General features: G+C 42.2%; 2 protein-coding genes across 2 annotated transcripts in view; both read left to right on the forward strand.

The window, feature by feature from the left end:
• Window positions 1-179: 179 nt before the first annotated feature.
• On the forward strand, window positions 180-4,064 carry vps25 (vacuolar protein sorting 25 homolog). Its single transcript, XM_071522977.1, has 6 exons — window positions 180-266; window positions 1,588-1,733; window positions 2,403-2,456; window positions 2,579-2,667; window positions 2,886-2,961; window positions 3,209-4,064. The coding sequence occupies exons 1-6, from the start codon at window positions 220-222 to the stop codon at window positions 3,319-3,321; spliced, it is 525 nt and encodes a 174-aa protein (XP_071379078.1). The 5' UTR covers window positions 180-219; the 3' UTR covers window positions 3,322-4,064.
• Window positions 4,065-5,407: 1,343 nt separating this feature from the next.
• wnk4a (WNK lysine deficient protein kinase 4a) overlaps window positions 5,408-24,163 on the forward strand; it is a 37,130-nt gene continuing 18,374 nt past the window's right edge. Inside the window, exons 1-5 of the mRNA XM_071522968.1 lie at window positions 5,408-5,514; window positions 5,800-6,465; window positions 19,854-20,026; window positions 20,485-20,705; window positions 21,363-21,520. Coding sequence (XP_071379069.1) covers window positions 5,830-6,465; window positions 19,854-20,026; window positions 20,485-20,705; window positions 21,363-21,520 — 1,188 coding nt within the window. The 5' untranslated portion in view covers window positions 5,408-5,514; window positions 5,800-5,829. The remainder of the gene's footprint in view (window positions 5,515-5,799; window positions 6,466-19,853; window positions 20,027-20,484; window positions 20,706-21,362; window positions 21,521-24,163) is intronic.

Consider the following 24,163-nt stretch of genomic DNA (forward strand, 5'->3'; position numbering starts at 1 on the left):
ATGATTTTTAATCCATACAAAGTAGTTAGCGTCACGTTATTCATTTACAACAAGAAAACCTTGAAGACATATTTATCCATTTCACAGCTTTAAAATGTCTGGCTATGATTTTATAAACTCTTTGGAAGAACTCTGCTGTATGAGAAACGTTTTCCGGAATCATTTAGAGGTTGGACACACTTCCGGGACCTGTCAGCTGTGAACACCCCATCAGTTGCAATGAGTTTTGAGTGGCCCTGGCAATATAATTTTCCACCGTTTTTTACGTAAGTCAACTTCTTTCTCAGCTATATTTTAATGAGAGTTTCAAAGAAGTAATTAGTTTCGCATATTAGGCTCCGTCGTTAATATGTAGTCAAACTGCAACGTTGATTTGCTAGCTAGCATCCTGTTAGCTAACTGGCTAAGCGAGACAGATTGCTAGGGAAGTGGATCTAGTAAACTGTTTTTCTTCAATTTGTGTACCAGCTCCAAACATTTTCATTCAGCACTTCACTAAGGCTCTACTCGATTTGAATATTTCAAAATAAATCAACGTGGATAATTTAATCATGATGTGTGCATACTGAGAAAATTAGCAATTTAGCTATTAGCTGTAGCTGTTCTAATAGGTTGGCTCGCCAGCTAAGATTGGTTAACGTTAGATTTTTAGCTACCCTAATGCCTGGACTGCCTACCATTTACCGACCTCAGTGCATAAATAAGTACAAGTATTGAAAGCCAAGACAAGAAACAGAAACATTGGTTGTGTGGTGATTCGCGGTTCCAACAGTGTCTTATGTGTTATTTTACTCAGTAAGTTAGTATGCCATTACCACCACTTCATTACCATGACTGTACATGTATGGCATAAACTGTTGATTAAAATGGGGTTCACTGAAGAGTCGCAGATGCATATTATCCAATGTATATTAACACTGGATACATTAACATGGGTTTGCAAACAGAACAACGGGGAAGTAGTCTGCTTCATCACTAGTTTATGGGCACTCTGATTGTGGTTGTTTATTCTAATCCTAAACGCCTTCCCAGAAATCAAGAGACTTTTGATGTTAATTTGGCCAATAGTTTTTGAGAAAATGTATTTGAAAAAAATTAAATAAAAATTCTACACCTCACTCCCTATGTTTGTGCCATTCCCCACAGTGTTGTGAATAGCATTTCATCAGCTACTGAAACAGTCCTGGTGAACTTGTCATCAGTTTCGATGGACATTTTCATGTCCATTTCTCCTAATTTCTCTGAAAACTGTAAATGTAGAACACTAGAGGTATTTGGTGGTGTTTTTAAGTCTGCCTATTCAACTGCCTGTCACTAGGTATAAGCTTCCCCACCTACCATGCTTTAGAAATCAGACCTGTTACCTTATTAGATCATACTGAGGTAGATGGTGTGGATGCCTGGTGATATCTTTTTATGGAAAGGGAGAAAACATACACATGCATACAGAAAAATTACAGATGGACTGAAAGTGAAGATTTATTTACTTGCCATGCAAGCGAAGTTGTTCTCAACATTGTGAGAAGGCTTACCGTTTGCGGTATGATGAGTCTATGTTACATGTTTTGCCCATTTCTTTCTGGACAGGCTACAGCCCAATGTTGACACTAGACAGAAACAGCTGGCAGCCTGGTGTTCCCTGGCACTGTCTTACTGCCGGCATCACAAGCTCTACACCCTGGATGTCATGGAGGCTCAGGAAAGCCCTGTGTTCAACAACAAGAAGATAGAACGTATCCTTACTTACAGTCACCCAGTGGTTCAGTCAAGGCCGGAGTTTTAGATTATGCAACTTGATCCAAGAAGCTGCCATGAGTTGTTTATTCAGAAACGGCTTTTTCAATATGGCATCCATCTGTATTGTCTGTCATCATGACACATGTTTGCCTAGCTTGTTTAATTAGGAACAGGCTATATATAGGCCACCTCCTTTATCGGGAATAGAATAGAATTACACTATATCCACAGGAAATTACTATTGACACACATCACGAGCAGGATGTGGTAAGGCCATAATACAATTCCACCTCAACAGCCACCCCAACACTGCTGTAGCCCGTGTTAATTTGAATTTCCAGTTATTTTCTCTTTTTTTTTCAGTGGGGGGGGGTGTGTGACACTTCTCATCACTTTGCTCGCTCAGGTCCTTCATGAGGATTTTAGAAATCAAATTCAAGAGTAAAGGAACGAAAGTCACAACCAGTGTTGTAAATATCTACATCTGTCAGTTAGATTTTACACTGTTATTACTGTTTTACAAAGGTAGGTATTTTCTTAATCCACATATCTACTGAGCACAAGATGAGAACTGTTGGGTGAAATTTCAACTAGTGTAAAGCTTTTCGCATTGACTGTACTGCTCTAAATTTGCTACCTTTTGTTAGCCCTTAACTGAATTCCAGGAAAACTGTCAATGGAAGCAATTCAAGTTGTGTTTGAGGAACTGAGGAAAAAAGGTAACTATGTTCTGACTGGGTGATTGTGCGCTGTTAAGATGAAGAGTACGTAGCCCTCTTGTATGAAGTCACCTGAAGAAAAAACGTGATGTTTTTGTCATTGTTCCGTTGTCCCTCCTTAGGGAACCTGGAATGGCTGGACAAAAACAAGTCTCGGTGTTTAGTCATGTGGAGACGGCCTGAGGAATGGGGCAAGTTGATATACCAATGGGTGAGTCATCTTTGATGAATGGACAACTCTAACAAAGACACCCTGACCCTTAAATAAAGTCTGCTGAATAAATATTTGTTTAGCTTTGTTGCTACAAGTGTGCAGATATCTAATTTATTCAAATGTTGTCTATTTGTGGGTGATTGTGTCAACTGAATATGCTTATGTTAGTTATTTTCTCAGAGAGTGAGCATTATTCTGTTTATGCAACATTTTAGGTTTCCAAAAATGGGATGGTCAATTCAGTGTTTACACTTTATGAGTTGTCCAACGGTGATGACACAGAAGGTGAAGGTATGGTACCATTAAAACACTACTATCAGCATTACATTTCATTTTTCAAGCTGATTGATGAATGTATTGAATTTCTTTGAGGTTTGATCAATGAAAATAAGCATATGCAAGCTTGTTAGACCCTGTGTGAGTCAGCGTTCATATGCAACATGTGAAGTGATCAAGGACCATGCGGTAACAGCTTGATTACGCATCAACAGTAACTTTCCATTGTACCATCCAACATGTTTGTAATCTATTTTCCCAGAATTCCATGGTCTAGAAGAGTGGATGCTTCTGCGCTCATTGCAGGCCTTACAGACTGAGGGCAAAGCGGAAATCATCACCATGGATGATGGGAAGGGGGTGAAGTTCTTCTGAAATAGTACTGGAACCAAGCACTCGATCTGCGAACCCTCACACCTTAGAGGCTTGACTCAGCCGTTGAAGGCTACACAAGGTGCACCTCAATGCCCAGTCCAGTGGATGCTGGTAATTGATGTTGCCTTTTGGTTCACCCAAGTTCAAAGCCTTTTCAAGGGAGCCAATATTGTATGTAACTATTTGGGAAAGAGCAGTTGAGGTTACACAACTTGTAAAGTTGTCACTTTGTGTGAAGTAACCACTGCTATACATAGCATTTGTTGCCAGCAAGTCTATCGGGGGAGTTGGTACTATTATGTCTGAATACTCTTGGGGAAAGACTTTCCCCACCAGCTGTAACTTTACTCTTTCTTTGTTGTACATATGACTAGTTTTACCTCCTGTTTTTCCTTGTTAACAAATCTACTTGGTATAATTAGCTGTGGACCTTTGCTCGGCTGTTATGGGTGTTCCTCTCTTTACCACCACACCAGGCATCCCAAAGAAATCTCACAACAAAACATCGGAGAGACTATTATCTTGGGAGCATCAAACATATGAAATGCTTCCAGAAGAGGAATACCAGGGGGACTAAGACCCCCGGTCCTGGCTCAGCTCAGCTGACTGTAATAACGGTGGACCTCATGTACAGTTTGCTGTAATCCCATAGTGCAGTATCTGCTGTGACACTCCTGTCATCCTCTCTCTGTACTCAACCTCCTTTTTGGTATCCTGTAGGAAAATAAATAAGAGAGAAATTTGCTAAATCCGTTTCTTTTTTTGTTTTTCTGGAATGTCTGAAAATAGAAACATGTGTAAGAGGATTAGAATTCTGATTTATTCTTAGAATTCTGACTCTAAGTGTCAAACTTCTGACTTTAGTATCAGAATTTCTGAAATTCAGACTTTAAACTCAGAATTGCCTTTTGATCCAAAGACTATTACAGTTGTTTGAGTCAGTCTTCTTTCTACAGTTCGCAAAGTGTTACCTATTCCTAAATTACCCATGGGGCTATGTAAAACATGAATACTCATTTGGTTTTAACAGCGCCCCCCAGCGTGTAGACATGTAGGGATGGAGCACAGAGAATCCACCCGTTCAGTCAAATTACGGCAGAACTTGAAGCCATGACTTAAAAGTAAGAAACGAGGCGGTGTCAGTAATTCTCAGAATGTCTTCGTTTTCTGTATCTTTTTTCTGTGGAGATGTCATGACCTAGTTTCCGTCAGCAGCTGGACTGAAGGACAGCAGGAACCAGAGCGACTGGGTGCTGAATGGTGCAGTCTGATTATGTGCTCGGTCCCTGCAGGCCTGATACAGCTCCGGGGAGTCTGCTGTGTTTGCTGATAACACCCAGTGTGTGACAGGTGGGGCTGACTGTGGCCTTGGCTGATAAAGGAGTCCTGTTTCTGCAGCTCTCCGCGGTGTGGCTCCCCCTACTGGCCCGTACTCTGCCTGTCTCAATCACACACACCACTAATGAGAACGGTGGGGGGCAGCCTGTAGTGAAAATGACTCATCTGTTCTGAGTACTGTGTATCTTCATTCAGAGAATTAAAGAGGATACGATGTCCTGTTAAACGAACGACTAAATGGAAGAGGATACGTCCCGTTCCTCTGCAATTTGTATGTGTGTGACAATGGAGAAGGGCGCCTGGCACCTATCCAGGTAATCAATACAAGTCGTGTTCCCTGCAGCCATTTAAAAGACACACAAATAAAATAAGTTTAATGGATGCTCCCAATGCTATGACATGAGGTGAATCCTTTACCTTTACGGTTAGGCCACTATCTCTTTTTAAGATAGTCACGTCGATGCCTGTTGCATTGATGACCTTTCTCTAAATTGGCCACCATGCAGGCGTAACTGTATTACTACAGAGGGAAAACAGATTTTTAATGATATATGGTGGATTTTGCAGAATATTAGTCTGAAGAAGCTCCATAAATTGTAATCGCAATCATCCTCCCTGATTACGCGCGCGTCAAGGCGCGAGGGGCGGAGCTGGGAGCGCGCAGTTGGAGCGCACGAGACGCGCAGCCCTCCGGTGCTCTGTTGATAACAGGCAGCTCTACCCTTTCACCAGAGGTTATGGCTGTGGACTTTGAAAAGAGGAGAGAAGAGGGCCACACGGATTATTTGAGAGGAACTATGTGTTAATGTGCGCAGTGCGTTCATGTGAAATGTTTTGAGACAGAGGCAGTGACGAGTAAGTCCGTTTTTCTTTCTTTTCTCTGTTTATAAGCTTACTTTGGTTACAAGCTGTTTCTTAAGTTCATTTTAACTATAATCAATCGCAAGGCTCAGATACCAGGTAGACTATGTTGACTCTTACAAAAACGCATGTCTTTTTATTGATTTAATAGGCCTATTTCGTGGTCACCCTTTGATTAAAAGCCTTTGACTTCACTGACATCATGGAAAAGTAGGCTGTAACGGAACATAAGGTAACAGTACTCTATAGTCCTTATGGCATTATTGAATTGTTTTCTAGGCACGAAATTAAGAAGGCATTGAAGCTACAATGTCACACGCAGAGGTTGAAATAGCAGGACGCGGCTTCCCCGGTCTCTCTGTGGATATGACCGACGATTGCTTATCCCGGGTCCCATCGGTGTTGAGGACGCACACCTTGGGCGCGAGGAGAAACTCTTACGGGCTGCATAAAATTAGCATGGACATTGACTCGCCTCTCTACAGCGGCGCACTTTCCAAAGCCTTGTCCTGGTCAGCTGAGAATATCCTAACCTTGCCCGAATCCAGAGCGGAGGACGAGAAGACGGACGACTCTCTGCCGTCGCCGTCCCCCGTCTCCAGCCCGGGCACCAGCTCCAACACGCCCCCCTGCAGCCAGGACCCTGAAGCCGTGCCCCTCGCCGGGAACTGGGGCCCAGTCCCGGTACCCGGCGCTCAGGATGCCAGCTCGGACTCTGAGAGTGAACTGATCCAGAGTAAACGGCACAAGGTCTTGTCCCGCATCTCGTTTGATACTAAATGGGAGCAAGAAGAGAAAGAGGACGTGGAGACCAAAGCTGTGGCAACCTCACCTGATGGAAGGTACCTCAAATTCAACATTGAGATTGGAAGAGGGTCCTTCAAGACGGTCTATAAAGGACTGGACACTGAGACCACAGTGGAGGTGGCATGGTGTGAGCTACAGGTGAGTCTGCTTGTTTTTGTTTTTTAACTGCTTCTTATCTAGACCTGCACTCTCAAATGTGCATGTGAGGTAGAAGTTACATATTCAAGTTAATCACCACACATTTAATTTGTTTTACCAAGAGGAATACTGTATTCCACTCATCATTTACGTGTTTTACTTCTTAAGTAATGTAAGTTTTAATTTATCTATTTATATTCAAAGATTCATTCCTTTATGAGATGCACAAAGCTTTGATGCTTGGCCTCCCTCTCACAAACATTAGTTATATCAGCTGCATGTTCAGCCAAAGTTTTCACGGGATACATCCCCACTGTGTGGCTTAAGACACGTTTTCTCCCCCAACAACAAGCCCCTAGTGAGGCCGGCCCAGACTTTCTCTCCTTCTTTGCTTGGTTCACTCGGCTCTAATTCCCCCGCCAGGCCACATGGGTTTGAGGCGAAATCTCCAGAGCATTCTGTGAAGCAGCTAATCTACATTCTGTCTGGCTGACCTTGAGTTGTGTTGTGCCCGTGCATGGTAACCCAGGTCATCCCGTCAAATGGTCAGCTCCAACTGAACCAGTCTGCCTGCCATGATCCCCTCTAATCTCTGTTTTCATTAACAACCGGTGACACCAATACTAGCTCTGACTGCCTCACGTGCAGAGTAAGAACAACTGAGGGGCCACAGATCACTTATATTCAACTCTGCGGGGATAATACTGTCACTACATGTTTATCCACTGGTACACGTTAGAGTCATGATGTTTTAAAATGCTTTAGGAGTTGTTCCTTCATGTGATATGGGACTAAGATCTAGGAGGTCATGTCCAGATAGGTGACCCTCGCCGGGGTTTATGCTCACGTGCAGCAGGTAGCATGTCAGCTCTGTAAACATTAGAATTAACTGCACTTTCATTCTCTCCCGGTCTGTTTACGGAAAGGTAACCTGATGATAACTTGCAGAGGTGTCTGTCCATTTCATACTGTGGTGCTTGGCATACTGGCACCAAACAGCCCGGGCAACAGCTGCCTCCTCTCTTGGTTACATGGTATGATAATCGCAATCGAGGATTTAAAGATTCAAGCTTAAGTCCACCCTTAACAGTTGCCGTTCTGCCTGACGCATGTTGGTATCAGTATCAGGTGGCGAGGTGAGCCTTCTTAGGTGAAAATGTACGCCCTCAAAACCTCCAAACCTAGTGGACTACGTAGCCACTGGCAACAAGGACTTATACAGTATTTTGATAAATCTGGTCCTAACAATATTGCAAGTTACTTTTAGATATTGCTGGATCTGAACACAGTGAATTTCATGTAGCTTGCTGAAAGTATGACTCAATAAAAGAGGCACAGAGGTAGTCTTTGTCTTGCCTTTGTGCTCTGCAGGAGGCACCGCAGCACAGTCAGTCAGGGATTACACAGGGTGAAGTGAATCTGCCCCAAGGCTCTAGCTACAGCAGCAGCAGGTGGGGACTTCTGCCCCGAGAGCCCACCTGTCAGTTCACACAACAGGTGTCTGTTTGGGGGAGGAAGAAGCACTGTCACTCCCAGGCTGTGAGACGCACAGATGTCCCAGCACCTACACTGTAACAGCACTGTTACCGCACAGTCATAGAGGTTTTCTTCCCTTGAGTCAAATAAAATATTCTTCAATATTTGTGGCTCAAACTTTAAGCATAGACTTACCTTTAATATTTGTGGAGTCAGAAGTGCAGTACATTTTGTTGTCTTTCTTTGGCTGGGGGCCATTTTGGAAACGAGTTTGCTATTTCATCTCTTTACATGAGACTTGAGCCCAGTTAAGCCCCCTAATCACTTCTAATAAGCTTAAGGTGGCCATTGTTGATATGGTTACTGTTGTGATAACTCAACCTCAGAGACTCAACTGCAGTGGCATTTATTAGCCTAAATCACTGCCCCCCCACCTCCTTCCCCAAGCTCCCCTCATTCCTTAAATCAACACAGAAGCTGGCTGTTGGTGGCCAAACACGATCAGTCCTGTAATGTTGATGGTGCAGCAGTTGACAGTGCGTCATTAGAAGTCAGGTAGAAAAGCCTAAAGCTCTTCTAACTATGTATTATAGAGCCTGAGCTGTAATCTGCAGGCAGTTAAGATCTGCTGCCCAGAATGTGTAGGGGATTCAAATGGCATCTGCTATACCAGATTCCCACTGACCTGACAAGCCTGCCCATGTACATTATAATTCGTAACACACTAAGGTGCTCTCCATGTCACAGTGTTACTTAAGTGATTATGCTGTTGCACTGAATAGAGCTCCCCACGGGTTTTGGCCTATATAGGAAATTGCGTTAGCACACAAAAAGTAGACATTAAAATTAGATGCTCACAGGGAATATTCATTCATGTTAACAAATGATGCTTTTGTTGTTCATTTTATCATGATTGAGAATAATGATTGTTGTTAAACTTCTGATTTATTGAACAAAGTAGGACTTCTTTTAAACTCACCAAGACACTCGGAGCTATAAAGACATGGCTCTATGTTTGGAGCTGCCTTGTATCATTGCCAAAAGCAGCGGGGGAAAAACAACCCGGGAGGCAGCTACCTAGCAACCCTCCCCCCACAGGTGACCCAGGTATATATGCATTGTGAATTGGGAACTCAAGGAAGTGTAGGGGTGATAAAAAATGCATGAGTCATTGTGTGGTCCCCTTTCACTCGTATGGAAAGGGATTGGTCCGTACTGTGCTTATTACTTTGCATCAGGGGAAAAGAGTTTGCAACTTATGTGTGCCATTGTATCTTAACATTTTTCCTACTTGCACAAAGCTGCACCAATATGCAATGCTGATCACTGCATAGAATCACAATTACATTATAGTGGAACAGTGGAATAAGCTACTATAAGTAACTAATAGTAATGAGTGCATTGAGGCACATATCCTTCTTGGTGAGCCTGTTAAAGGGCATTGGTGGCACAAGACCTGATCTTATTCAAGAATAGACTTCCAGCCTGCAGCAGACATCCTCTCATGATTCATTTTTAAACCTTATTAAGGACCCATTCAAGAGACACTCTTTATGCTGTAGAATGCACTATTAATGCTGTAGAAAGAGCAAGTGTTTCCTCGCTCTGTATCTCCACAGCCACCTGTATTTTCAGCACATTCAGTGTTTATGAGGGTGATACTGACTGTACGTTGGGCTTGAGCGTGTTCAAAACACACTGCAGCACCCAAAACCAATTAGCCAATTCCTTGGATGCAGACGGGGGAGACAGTGTTTGCTGATAATCACATACCAAGTTAGAGAAGGTGGCACATTGTTTATGTGGGTGTATTTTCTGCACATGGTCGAATTTTTGGGGCTAATGAGATCACTTTTTTGTGGTAACCCTTTCCTGCAATTTAGAATCACTGCAGTCTCTCTATTTGAGATACTGTATAGTGGCTATTTTTGTTAGTTGTTCATTGCTGCTGGGTATAGAGCTAGATAGTTTGTCAATACAGGGTTGGTATGTTGCTGTGTACTACTGATAATAAACTTAGTCTAGCATATGGATCATATAACTTAAGCTATAATGCTCAACCACATGCTGAACTGGAGGCAACAGCACATATTTTGTAGCAAATATAAATAGATCACCTCTGTAATGCAAACAAGATGTAGTAAGTAATTTTCTCTTTTCATTCTCTTCATTCATTCTTTTCATTCTCTTCATTCAGTTTCAATACTGTCTGTCCTCGACTGTGTGTGTTTTATATGTCATTGGTCTCAAGGAAACAGAGTTATCTAAGGAAAAGAGGAAAGAGGGGGTGTGTTTGTGGTGGAGGATTTACATCACCCCTGCTGCAGTCAGACCTGGAACCGTTACTGCAATTGTGAAAGTGGGCTCTTGGGGTAGAGGGAGCTGGAGGCTGCACTATTTACATTTTAGCTCTGAGTTTTAATGCTCAGATAATAGCACCAGATTAAACCAAAGCCGTAAAACCTTATTAATGTCTCGCTACTAGGTCTGCACAGTTTGTATTGAGTTATGAGGTTAAACAACAAAGCATAAATCTAGCTTTGGCACAAACCTCCTATTTCGTCGGCCTCTCTGCTAGCCTGGGCCTAAGACGAGTTTGCCTGTGTAACCTTTATCTGAATGTGGCTAGTGTTCAGTGTCAAAACACAAGCTCAGGGCTTCCTATCAGTTCTACTGTAGCCAACATCAACACTGTCTTTCCTCTCAGGGCCCTCAGCATAGCTAGTTCCAGCTTATCAGGCCCAGCAGTTTCTCCGAGAAGAAAGTGAAGGAGGCCCACAATGATGGCCTACATTTACACATGCCAGCACGTCACTTTGACGTGAGCGCTGTTTGTTTGTTTGCGTTAGCTCCACACAGTCCAGAACGGAAGGCCATGCTGTGTCACCTACAAAACTTGTACTGTACTATTTTCGTTTGATGGACATGAGGGTGCTGAATGTTTTCCTAATCAACCGAAGACATTGTGTTTTTTATGCATGATTTGCTCTGCAAGATATTTCAGCAGCATATGCACATAGCGCTGAAACATGATAACAGTATCTGATAGGCTGGCGTTGACATTTTAGTGTCTCATTTGAGTTGGATACGTACAAGCTGCTCTGCTGCTGTAAGGATACAAGAGAACTACACAGAGGCTTTTAGGTGTCAAGCAATCAATATTGCTCAAGGACGTTCCTGTAGTCTTGTAATGTCGGTAGTTTCCAATATTTGTCCACATAAAATAAGTGACATTTAATTTATAAAGAAGCATGCAGTAACCAAGATATCCCTCTTTTCTGGGTGAGAAAGAGCCTTGGAAAGTTTTATTTTCATTGAGAGTATTTACACAATTATTCACACATTACACAATTATTCAGGACACTTGCTATTACACTATGCTGTTTAATGGCACATGTGAACACCATAACCTGTTTATAATATATAAGCTTTGATTATTAGAAACCTGAATATGATGGCTGATTTGCCAGTAGTAACTAGGTTACTGAGATATGGAACACCTTGTCCTGCTTACTGTTTGTTTTTGTATCTTGTGTAAATCTGTAACCAATATTCAGAATATTCTGTGAATTCATGTATATAGAGATATTACTTATACATTACTGGGATATGAAGATGCATATAAACTGCATATCCCAAATTTGACCTTAATAACAAAATGAGTGATTATCTGTATCTTTGAATCATTGAATAAAAGCCTGCCTGGTAATAGATGTCATTATTCGTCCTCCTATCGTAAACAGCACAGAGCCGCTCACCTGGAGGTAGACTGGACTCTGCTAATGCTAACCACAGACAGAGACTTGGGAACACTTAGTGGAAAGAACAGATTAGAAGCTGCTTCTATGGCTGCCAGTTGTAATGACTGAGCTATTGTACTTGTAAGTACACAAGAGTGCTATTGGCAAAAGTACTGTATGTCTCTACTGAGTTGAGTCACAGCTTTTACAGGAATCCCTCTGTGGATCGATTCTTTATGTCTGAGACTTTAGCAAGCAGTCCAGGGTTTGTATAAATTTTTCCAGCTTGTAGAAATAGTGTTCTGGTGACCTATATTTTATATGATCACTAGAACTGTTTCCTTTTTTTCAACTGGAGTGGAATGTCAAGCTTATTTCTTATCACTGAGCTTATCTGTGACTCTCTGAATGACATCAGTCTCCATCCTTTGGGAGAATCTTGTATTTACAGTAATCACAGTGGCTCCGTCTTCTAAAAAATGGCACAAGTTTGGGATTTATCAAACAAATCTAATGGTCTCGGTAGTGTTTCGTTACTTGTCTTCGTTGTCTCTTCTTTGATCTGACATGGACCCACATCAAGGGAGTGCATGTGTTACTATCTTCTACTGTGACTGCTGAGTCCAGCACCTCACCCAGATGTCTGTCAGTGAAACTATCTCCTTCTCCCCCACGTCTACCGATGCACATCAAAGCTATTCATCATAAACACGAGCCCAGCACACGTGGAAAAATCAGTTGATGCATTTGAGGAAAATAGCTTCCCTCCACAGGGTTTTGGTATTGACAGTGTGTGACTGTATAGCTTTTCCTTTGGGGGAAAACATGTGGTCACTCTGCAGCGTGGGGCCTAGAGAGGCCCAGGTCCCACTTCCAAAACAAATCCACGACCTCTAGTTTAATAGCTGTTGGGGCTATGGGGCCATAGTTGGTAAGGAAAAAGACCGCTCCACAGGGCAACCTCTGGTCATTAGTGAACTGACCATGTGTGTTGGAGTGTGTAGGATAGAGGTGTCAAGAGTGTAAACGTGCTGTAAGTGTATGACGGGTACTGTAATGGTTCTACCTGTTTGGGGTCCGGCACCTTGCAATGCCCAACAACAAACACTGTAATGTGTTTTCTCAGTCAACAGCAAACAGCAATTTGTATTCCTCCCAGTTCAGATTTATCTTCAAGCTTTGCAGGTTTCTAAAATTGGTGCTCACTTTCATGCTTTCAAAACATCGTCGTTTTGACTATTTATTGGACAGACTCACAAGAGCTGAGTCTCTAGTCTGCTATATAAATCTTTCATGTTGTTGCCGTCCTGTGACAAGAGCACCACACTTGCATACCATCACATCGTAAACTATATCCGGTCCCAGTTGGCAGTGGCACTTGATAGCACATCCTTGTTCGTCAGTGTAACACTATGCTACCCAGACTACAGCCGGGGGTAAAGTGGACTACACATAAACTAGCTTCCAAACATCCAGTCTGAACATCTAGCACCAGCTCAGTGTGTTTCACTTCAGTTAAATGTCTCATCTTGTTCAGTTTGACATATGTTCATGAAAATTGCAACATAATAAATCTTTTTTTATTGAATTATGAGGAAAATGAGATTTATGAATGTTTTATGTTTTTACAGATGTTGCAATGCCTTGTATTCACCAGTGAAATTCATGGAGCTCTAACAAGTTTAACTTCATAAAAAACAACACTAAAAAAATAAGTCAAAACTGCCCCTAGATGAAAGCGCCTCCTCTGCTTGCTGGCTGTTCCAGAGCCTGGGGCCATAACAACTAAAAAAGGCTTTACTGTAACTCTTTCCTGGGCCGACCTCAGTCAAATGGTAGTTGCAAATTCGTAGCATATTACTCTGCTTGGAGTACCAGATGTGTGGGGTTTACTGCATCAGGACAGTTCAGATAGTTTCAGGTAAGTTGTTAACTGTAGAAAACAATACGTATTTGACGTTCAGATACTTGCCTTTTATTGTCCTTGTCCTGTGTGGCAAATCCCACCAATCAATGTGGCACCTAAGTAGGCCAAAACAAACCATAAAAAATATTTGCGAATACTATTTGACCCCAGTCTGGTAAGGGTTTTTGGCACCAGAGGGTCCAAGGAATCCGCTCAAGAGGGACGTATCTCTAAAACCTGCAGATATGCACTGCCCATAACTTGTTTCGGCCTGTAGCCTGTAAGTGGTAGCTGGAAAGATAATGATTGCAAACCATTTGAAACGATTAGGTCTTAGGTGATTAATGCAATCAAATCTAATTTGTTGAGAGTTTGATGATTACATCTGCTACATTAATGTTTTGATATAATCTGCATGCTATGGGTCTGCCATTAAATTTTTTTTAAGGTAATTAGAAAACCACTGGAAAATTACAGCATCATTTACATGATCGCAAAACAAGATTGGCCCACTTTTTAGCAAATGATACAGCATGTAGATGACCTGATTTCATGTACACTATCTACAGGGAAGTATTTTTGACTTTTTAAACTTCAGATTAGTTGTAATTGATGGGAATGACTCCCTGCTGTCCAAAGGACTCTCCTCACCAAGCTTGTGTGTGAGTCTGTGTGCGTATGCATTAATGTTTTTGCCTGGCCAGGAGACGCAGTTTAATCAGTTTTAAAAGCCTCGAGATTCTCGCTGGCCCTTTATTGCAGCAGAAGACGTAACTGTGACGGAACATGACAGGCTGTTAAGTCCTGTCTGCCGGCGCACCAAACACAGAATTATCTTAATGGTCCTCAGCGGAGCAGCCAAACTTGTGCTGTTTACTTCTGGAAGTGCAAGCATCTCATGTGACACATTACTTGTTTATTGAATGCTAACACAGCTGCTCCATTAAATAGGCTTTTCACGCCAATGGATATGGGTTGCTAACAATCACACATATTATCTGACGATGGTAAAATAATTTATTAGCTCAAATCCCCCCAGCTTTGCAAAAAACTTGCCTTTTGTCAGATTTAAAGTTGTGCTATTGATGAGGGGAATATGTGATTGGAGTCAGAGATTAATGTTAGCAATGTTTGTCACCCTACTAGAAATATTGCTGCCTCATTTAAACATCATCATATTTGGGTATGAATGCATGACTGAGTTAGACTGTATGAACCATAACTAACCTCTTTTCCACCCCTTTCTGTTTCCCTAAGTCAACTTGTTGGCCTGACTGTGCTGCGGTATTTTTGAAGTCAAAACTCCCACAGGCTATAACTTCCAGGCATCTTGTGATCTGTCTTTGGTTCGCTGGGTCTGCTGGAGAGGACAAAGTGTTTGTTCCATTCACACTCTTCCCTTCAGATGTTATGACATTGAGACGACCATTTTACCTTTATCTCTGCTGCCACTTAAAAGCTTCCTCCCCTTGCAGTGATATCAGATCAGATGGAAAGCAGAATGTCCTATCTCTTCTGCTTTGACCAGAGATAACCAGAGGCCATCCAACGTGTCTCACAGGTCACCATACTGTGGCACACTTACCAGCCCAAAGAAAAGTAAATGATCTTGTATAGATTACATCACTCAAAATTAAAATTGAGTCATGAAGAGGAAACCACTCATGAATTATTAAATTCTAGTCTTTGATTAGCATGACACATCTGAGTAAAGGCCCCTGTGCATTAGTTTTTTATGAGGCTCTAGAAGTTTTATATAAGGCCCACATTGTCCTCTACCCATGTTGGTTTACTGTCATGAGATTCAAGAATTTACAGTAATGGACATGCTTATCCAGAGCATTTTACAATAAATTGAAGCTGTAGAAAAAGTCTCTATTTGTGAATCATGTGAACCATAGTCACAAGCAGCCTAGTAAGGAACAAGCGCAAAAAGGGACAACAATGCAGTGCTAATAAATGAGAATAATACAGTTGGGTAGGCTGGCAGGGTTCAAGGAAGAGTGACCAGTTAATTCAACAATACAATGCTATGCGCTAGACAAGGCATACTGTAGGTTAAGTGCATCACAGTTTATAGAAGACTATTAACTGAGGTTCCAGTGAGTCACTAAAAGTAGATACAAGACAGTTTAAGAGTAACAGAAGAAACATAAGAATAACAGTCTGTTTAAGAATAACAAAGTAAGTGGGTGGACTGTCAGGCTTAGATCCTGTATCTCTCAAACAAGGTGATGCAGTACTTTCAGAGACAATTCATACAGTTCAAGGACAGCCTGGAGCATATGCAGTTATCCTACTGTGTATTGAAATAACTAGATTATCATCCTACATCTAGGTTTTTTACTTGTGTAGGTAATTAACTAGGCGCCACAAGTCGAGTCAGGTTGTCAGTGTGAGAGCAGCAGTCAGAGGGTGGTTTGAGTCCTCAATCCTTATTAGATTAATGGCTAACCTCCCTCTGCCCGCTCCATTTACAGAACATGTCAGGTTTTCCTTGGACAGAGCACACTGGCACCTCAGTTCTTACCTCCGAACATCTGAATGCCACACTGTACCAGTGTGAGCGCCTACGTGCGTGTTCGAGATTTCATACAATGTGTGTGTCAGTCAGGGAAGGACCTCATGCCCCGCAGTGACCTGGTTCGGCACTCATCCTGAATGCAGTCCAGGTCTTAGAGACGCGTGTGAGCTGAGGTCAAAGCACTTTTTTTTCTCCCTTTGCCTTTAACCTCAATCCAGAGCTTGGCGTGCCAGACGTCACTGCCTCTGACGGACAGTAGTTTAGTACTGCTGAACCCTTGCACGTTCTGTCCTGCCTACACTGTCATCAGGTCTGCATGAACTCTCACCTATAACTGGAGGGCTCCTGACTGTGAGCATCTGGAGCACAGAAGGAGTTATGGCCTATTAACAGCACTTTCAATAATAGGTTAAAAGGGAATGGCTTACTATTTAGTGCCTAATAGGGTTCCTACACAGGTCAGGGAAGTCGGAGAAGTATGTAAAATGAATTTGATCATTTTCAGGACTGGAAAAGTTGTGGAATTACACAAAAAGTATAGAAATATGACAGTTACTATAGAGTATGGCCTTGATGGCAGTCATATTGCCCAGCTACTATTATACATCATATTGAACACCGACCAGACTATTCAAATCCACTGTGGAAAAAGTATGGATATGGAAAATTCATAGAAACCCTGCTTCTAACCCGTAACACACATAGCTGTGGGCTTGATGTAGTGTGATCGAATGAACGCTTATTCACTTGCCCTACTTTTCTCTCTGTTTTTAGTTAAGATTATTACAGATACCACAGCCTTTCCACACTAACTGGATATTGCACAAGTTATGTTAGGACGTATGTGTTCGAGTGTTACATTAGGACAGTGTGAAATAACAATGTTCATTCCCGTATTGAGCCAAAGCGTACACCTGGTTTGGTGCAAATGTTGGCTGACACGAAGTGTTCGTCTCCCGGTTGTCATAATAGGGGCGCTGACAGGGAGTTCTTAATACCAGTGGCTCCTCTACCATCAACACTGCTTATGTAACTCCACTTATGTGGCACCAGGCCCAAGTATTTCCAGCCCCAGCTTTTGCAGACCCCCTACTCAACATACACACCTCCCAGTGGCTAAGAATAAATCATCCCGTGGAAGAGACAAGAGTGACTGAGAGGAAGAAATGAAGTCTTCCATGTCAGAACAAACTTGTGGGCACATTAAGCAGAGGCTCATTTCACACACGTCTGAATCTAAACAATACTGTTTCCTGGATATGCCCAGTTGTCATTTGAAAATGGGGATAGTACATTTAATTTATTGTGATGGACTGCAACAAATAACGGGCATCATTTGGAATGGCTGTGTGGTTTCCCCTGCATCGCTTTGTGTTATGCAATGGGGTTTGGCTTTGTTTTCTGAGTAAGGGGAGGGTAGATAGAGACAGGAAAATATCCTGTGGAAAAGTAGGATAAGAAGCCTTGTTCATCTGTCAACAGAGAATTCCTTCCCAAGGAAATGCCAGTGGGCCCACCACTGCTTAAATGTCACTGTAAAATATCTTGTTATTATTGAATTGGTTTATTCTCAATTCCAGATAGATATCAACCAAAGAAATAACATTTATTAGATTTGTTTCTGATGTGCATTCCTAAATGACATTGACATGGCTGTCATGGTGTGAGAGCACGAGTAGTCTCAGTTAAATGTAAGCATTATGGTCATTTTCATTTCAGCTATCAGTCACATCTTAAGTGCATGTGTTTACTGGTAAAAGCCATGCTTATGAAAGCCTGAAGTTAGCCATCATCACAAACAATCCAGTCGCATGACAGCATCACAAAGTCAGTACAACTGATTTTTTTGCTTTTGTTAATTGTTTCCAATCTGTACTTGATGTTCCACTTTATTCTTTCTGACATTTTCACTAGATACGCAATTCGACAATTACAGGGGTTTACTGAGGACAGGTTTTGATGAGTCACACATAATAATCCCCGATTATCAGCTCCACTTTGTGAAACAGCTCACATTTTATGCTATCCCACATAGAGTTTGCTTCGAATTGCCAGAGAAGGATACTGGTTCTTCCAAGAATTCCCATGAAGCTGCCAGACCTCTGCATTTTGCATTTTAGTATTTTGTGATTATGCCATGTAGCATGCCGAGCTCTCTAGTAAATCCTGCGGTTTTGGAAGTGTCAGGGTCTCCAAGTGGGTAGGCTGTGTGCCACAGCTAATGCAAGTTCACTAGCTCCGTGCTGCAAACAGCCTCCGTTCCTCTTATCCAAAGGAAACATAGCTCTCTGCACAGGAGTCTGATTAACCATGGATGTTGTAGTACATAGATCCATAAAGATATCCAGATGCACACACACACACACACACACACAACACATCAACACACAAACCCACTGACTCACTCACTCTGGCCCATGCACACACACACGCACACACATACGCACAATGATTTGTGCCATGTTGGGTGTGTTGCCATCCTTTTTAGGTACACAGTGATTTCATCTCTTACACCAATAAAACTCAATGTCCAAGTCTGTAACTTGCTGTCTAAGGTCCATAAAGCTCAACCGAGTGTATCAGCATGAAAATACAGACAGTGAAGGCAAATGAGGTAGAGGGATAATTGATTTATTCAGAATGTGCGTACAAGGACACTGAAGCACACTGTTCCATCAGTTGCAATAATGCTTACTTAGACGAGGCAGACTGACATTTGCATGATTTAATATTAGTAACCCTGACGAAGGCATTTGCCAAATGCATTGGTTTTAATTAATAAATACGTCCTTTTATTCTTCATCCAAGTATGCAAGAAGTTTTCCTTATTTGCATATTATCTGGTATCTCTGACGGAGGCCGTGCTTACGAGGTACAAGCTGTGGCCTGTATTCACATCACAAACTGATCACTATCGACATAATTATTTACATGGAAAGTAAACCGCATGGTCCGGAGTCTCGTGTTTGAATTGTTGGTGTAATATGACAGTTTGACAGGTGACTGACGTGGGTAAATGGGGTCTGGCGCTGTGTGACTTGAGATAGCCCAGGTCCTCAGACAGTCTGCCTCCTGTGTTGATGCGGCAGCGTAACATGAACAGCAGCGGCACCTTACTCAACTGGAGTAGAGGAGAGAGAGAGAGAGAGAGAGAGAGAGGAGGGAAAGAGTCGTGGTCAAGTTGATTGTAAACATAAACATACGCACAGCATTTTTCCCAGAAACCTGCCTCAATGCAGGATTCATGGTCCTGAAGTCTCTCAGGAGTTTTCCACTAACCACCCACCACAGGCAGAGTTACTCCAGCCGGAGCTAAATTGGGCCATTCATTCTAGAGGAAGCACAAAAATGGCTTTGTTCGTCCAGCGTGATTGCAGTGTTTGGTTCGGTTTTACATGGCTTTCGGAAACCTCCTCTTTAAATTTGTAAAGTCAGAGCTCCCGTCATTGGAAAAAATCTGATTATGTAACCAGAGGGTCACCCAGATGGATGAACCTGTGGTTTCCAGTCCCACAGCAAGCTCATTAGCTAAAGTAACCGTGATTTATCAAATTGCCCCCCCCATTTGTATGCTACCCTTATTGCTACCCACTTACATAATCATACATGCCCTGACAAGACCAGAAAATCTTTTTTGCAACGGAGCTACTTAGCTGTACAGTTGTCAACTGTTTGTTCAATTGAATATTTTTTTACTGCTTGTTATTTTCTGACTGAACTGACAGTGTTGTTTCCTCTGCAGACGCGTAAGCTGACCAAGGCAGAGCGGCAGCGCTTCAGCGAGGAGGTGGAGATGCTGAAGGGGCTCCAGCACCCCAACATCGTCCGCTTCCACGACTCCTGGAAGTCCACAGTGAAGGGCCACAAGTGTATCCTCCTGGTGACTGAACTCATGACCTCGGGCACCCTCAAAACGTGAGCCTCTCATTTATAAAACACATATCCATTTGGAAAAAAGATCACAATTCATCATTCGGTGTCTCCAAAATTAAATAGGATGCAGTCTGTAAAAGTGAACCTAAATATTTATCCTGCCATTATTAGTTCCAATTTTGTGCTATTTATCATTTTGGAAGAGTAGGTGTCACATTTTTCATTTTCATGTCCTCCATCATAGCAAAGAGGACAATTGTGTCATGTTTGACACTTTGTCCGTTTCTTTTATAGGGCAGTATGATAAAAGGTTCAGAATAAGGATCAGGGCTTGTTCTCACCTCCAATTTGGATAGAATTTTTTGGGAGAAGTATCAGGAAACTAGTTCAACTTCCTCTTGGATGTCAAAACTAGAGTTTCATCATTTTGCAGTGCTTAAAAGCTTCCTCTTGTCCCAGTGTTTGGATATGTTTAGACTGTCTTCTCTCCTTTGTTTTAGGTACTTGAAGAGGTTCAAGGAGATGAAGCTGAAGCTGCTGCAGCGCTGGAGCCGTCAAATCCTCAAAGGGCTTCACTTCCTGCACACGCGCACTCCTCCCATCATCCACCGGGACCTCAAGTGTGACAACATCTTCATCACCGGCCCCACCGGCTCCGTCAAGATAGGAGATCTGGGCCTGGCCACGCTCAAAAGTGCCTCTTTCGCTAAAAGTGTCATTGGTAAGTGTAAATCTGGTTTACCCAGGTTGGATGATTTACATACAGTAAATCTCCTTTCATTGATCTTTGAACTGTTCTGAGACAAATAGCAGTCCATTTAAATAAACAGGTTCCAAAACTCATATTTTTGTAACTGTGCCACCCTCCTTTAGAATAGTCTTTAAAGTTATTTTTCCTTGTAACTGTACGACTGTGTATTAGTCTATTCTACACATTCTTGTAAAATGTATTCACCGATCTTGATACCTAGAGGCATTGCTGTGGGGTGAAGCCTCTGGGAATTGTATGTAAATGCTTGAAATCCTTGCTGTTTCTTAAGATCCTTCCAATTTGTTCTGCTTGTATCTCTCTCTGTACCATATAAAAAGATTTCTCCAATGACTGCATGCAAGCAACCATGGATGTTTATGTGGAAACCCCTGCTTCAACTCCATCCATCCATTATTTCTCAATTGCCTTTTAGTTTAGGTGGAAGCGAGCCATTTCCATTAAGTACAAGCAGAGTCTTGATTCTTGTTGAGAGAGAGTACAATTGCCCAAGTTCCAATCAAACAGTGCATGTTTAATTAATGTACGAAAGGAGTTTGACTGTCCTGCACTGATTCTTTAGTAACGGAATAACCATTAACTTTCACCTCTCTCCCCTGTACCTGATAGGAACACCGGAGTTCATGGCCCCGGAGATGTACGAGGAGAAGTATGACGAAGCGGTGGACGTCTACGCCTTTGGAATGTGTATCCTGGAGATGGCCACCTCTGAGTACCCGTACTCTGAGTGCCAAAACGCCGCCCAGATCTACCGCAAAGTCACCAGTGTGAGTAGGAGGAGGAGCCAGCCTCATTTTCTAACATGTATTTAATGTAATCGTCTACATGTGTTTGCGTTCTTCCTTGTGTATAATGGAATCAGAGCAGGGGGAACCAGGATATCCTGGATGTATGTCTGGATATCCCCATGAATCCTTGGAGGAACTGGGCCCCACACGGAATGAAAGCCCCATTTTGTCTATTAAAGGCTCAGATTTGTCCATTACAAGCTCAGGGTGCAGAACCATGCCATAACCTGACCACTTTTCTGTTTTCAACCTACAATCATGACGCATGATAGCAGATGTTTGGCTCACTGATTGCTAGCACCTTCACCATTTCAGAGATCCTATCTAGAAACACCCTAACCCTAACCCTTCTATCATGTTCACTGGGATTGGAATGAATGGAAAACTGAAGTAACCTATCGACACTGATTTTCTCTCTAAGCTGCTTTTTAAGTCTTGCTGATGCAAATTAATACCACTTATTTTTAGAGAGTGCAACTGTATGAGTAAATAAAAACGGTTTACTTCCATCTGTCGGGGCTGAAGACGGCTTGAATCCCAGCCCAGTGCCCTCTTACGTAAACTTGATTGTTGGATCCAGCTCATATCTGAAAAACCTTATCCGAAGAAATCTTGTGGGGATTCTCACAAAAAGCCCAGAAGCACACCGGTGAGTTTTAAGACCAGAGCAACACAGAAGTGGCTGCGGGCTGCCACATTTAGAGCTACGCTCCCAAGAGCCGAGCTGAGCGATGACGCCACGGTGGGCAAGGGCAGGCGACGGTAGAATTATATGTTTTGGAAATGACGTCTCACTCTTTACTCCACATAGAGAGCTGTGTCTTTATTTCATGTCACAGACAGAAAGCAAACACAGTCTGATGGAGGCTGTAGACTGAGAAAGTGACAATGGCAGTGAGCCAGAGTGGGTATGGCTCCTCCACACACAAGGCAACAAGCTGCATTGATCACTGGCCATCTATAATGCTAATGTTCCATTTATAGTCAGAGGATGATTTTATAAAAATCATAGTAGGTCTGCCTCCTATGATTTGTATATATTTTGCATTTATATACCTGATACCTATGAGTTTAATAGTGTGGAAATTCGTAGTATGAAACTATGAGATTCATACAGGATTCATCACAGATTTTTGTAAACTCTCACGTATAAGTTACTTGCTATGAAAGGGGCCACTTGCATAGAGCAAGGAACATAGCTTGACATATGAAAGGTAGAACATATACAGATCTTGTTAGAGTCTTGTAAATCTGTTCCATGTGGGCAGTCGCAGCTGTCTGGGGACTTTACTTGGCATCGGTCTTGTTCATAGCGTGTTTTTATTATACAGCCAACCATTAGGCTCACAGAAAAAAATAAATACTGTGGGAGAGTCCCTTTTCATATTTCCATAGGCTCAAAGAGGCTAAGATGTATGGCAGGGAATAGCTGCATAGAGAACCACTATAAGCCATAATAATGCTTTATTTTAATTACACCAAAATGTATGGATCAAAGTCAATATGACACTGGCATATTTCTCAACATCTTGTCTAGACATCCGTCATCACAGCAGACATGTATCTGTTGTGTATCAGATCCTCTAAATCACATTTCACATATAAGATAATACAGAACAAATTCCTGTGATTGCACTAGAGAGCTAACCAAACACATTTTTATGATGTCCCAATTTGTACTTACATTTGCCAAAGTGGCTTACAGTTATTACTTGCATACATTTCAGCGATTCACAGAGCAAAGCTGTGCTGTGACACAGCAGCGTGTGTGCTCAAAAGATAATAAAAAAAGTAAATTAACAGCAGCAGTAAATGCAACTTACTTAGTGAATCACGTTTTGTTCCTCGGCAAAACACATGGTGTCATCTAGGCATGAAATGAGAATATCATCCCCTTAGACTCAATAAAATCCTCCCTTCCACTGTCTCATCGCAATGTCCTTTGTCTCACTTAAACAGGAAGCAGGAATATCTTGAGAAAGTAATTTGTGGTCATAACAAATGAAGAAGCCAGTTATTGTGTGACAGGTTAGGCTTTAAATATGATAACCGAATATATTACATAACATAAACATGTTGCTTGGGCACCCGAGGCCAGACATCTTATTGACCTTGGCTCTTTGTAACAAGGGCAATTTGCTCTGCTTTCTCGTCAGTGTTTTTGCAGGGATGGGAGCTTGAAACAGTTGCAAGCTAAAACGCCCTCAATCAGCTGCCTCGCAGTTGTAGGAAATCTCTGATTACCAGCTGTCATCTTCATACGTTTTCATAGTAACATCCAGACAGACACACAATGCTTATTACATAATGTAAAATACTTGAATAATCCCAACTGACTGTTTTCTGTCTTGAGCTAATCTCTTTATAGTTACTGCAACTATCTCCAACTGTCATGAGGACACTAAAAGCCCTTGAAGGATTTCTAAAGTGGCATGGGGCGGAGAGGAGATGAAAGAATCAAGAAGGAACACTGTGGTCTTTTCCTTTTTGATGAACTCTTGCTCTTGTTCTCCTCTTGTGTTGACATGACTGCAGAGGCTAATGTCATGCTGGCTGGTGGCAGATGTCACCAGCAAAGGGTTACTTTAACATACAGCACAGGTGGGAAGGGCTGTTATTGGT

Source organism: Centroberyx affinis, unplaced genomic scaffold (assembly GCF_046629955.1).
Source record: "Centroberyx affinis isolate AG114_WGS23_722 - 3 ecotype Tasmania unplaced genomic scaffold, CSIRO-AGI_Caff_v1 ptg001049l_1, whole genome shotgun sequence".
NCBI classification, from domain to species: domain Eukaryota; kingdom Metazoa; phylum Chordata; class Actinopteri; order Beryciformes; family Berycidae; genus Centroberyx; species Centroberyx affinis.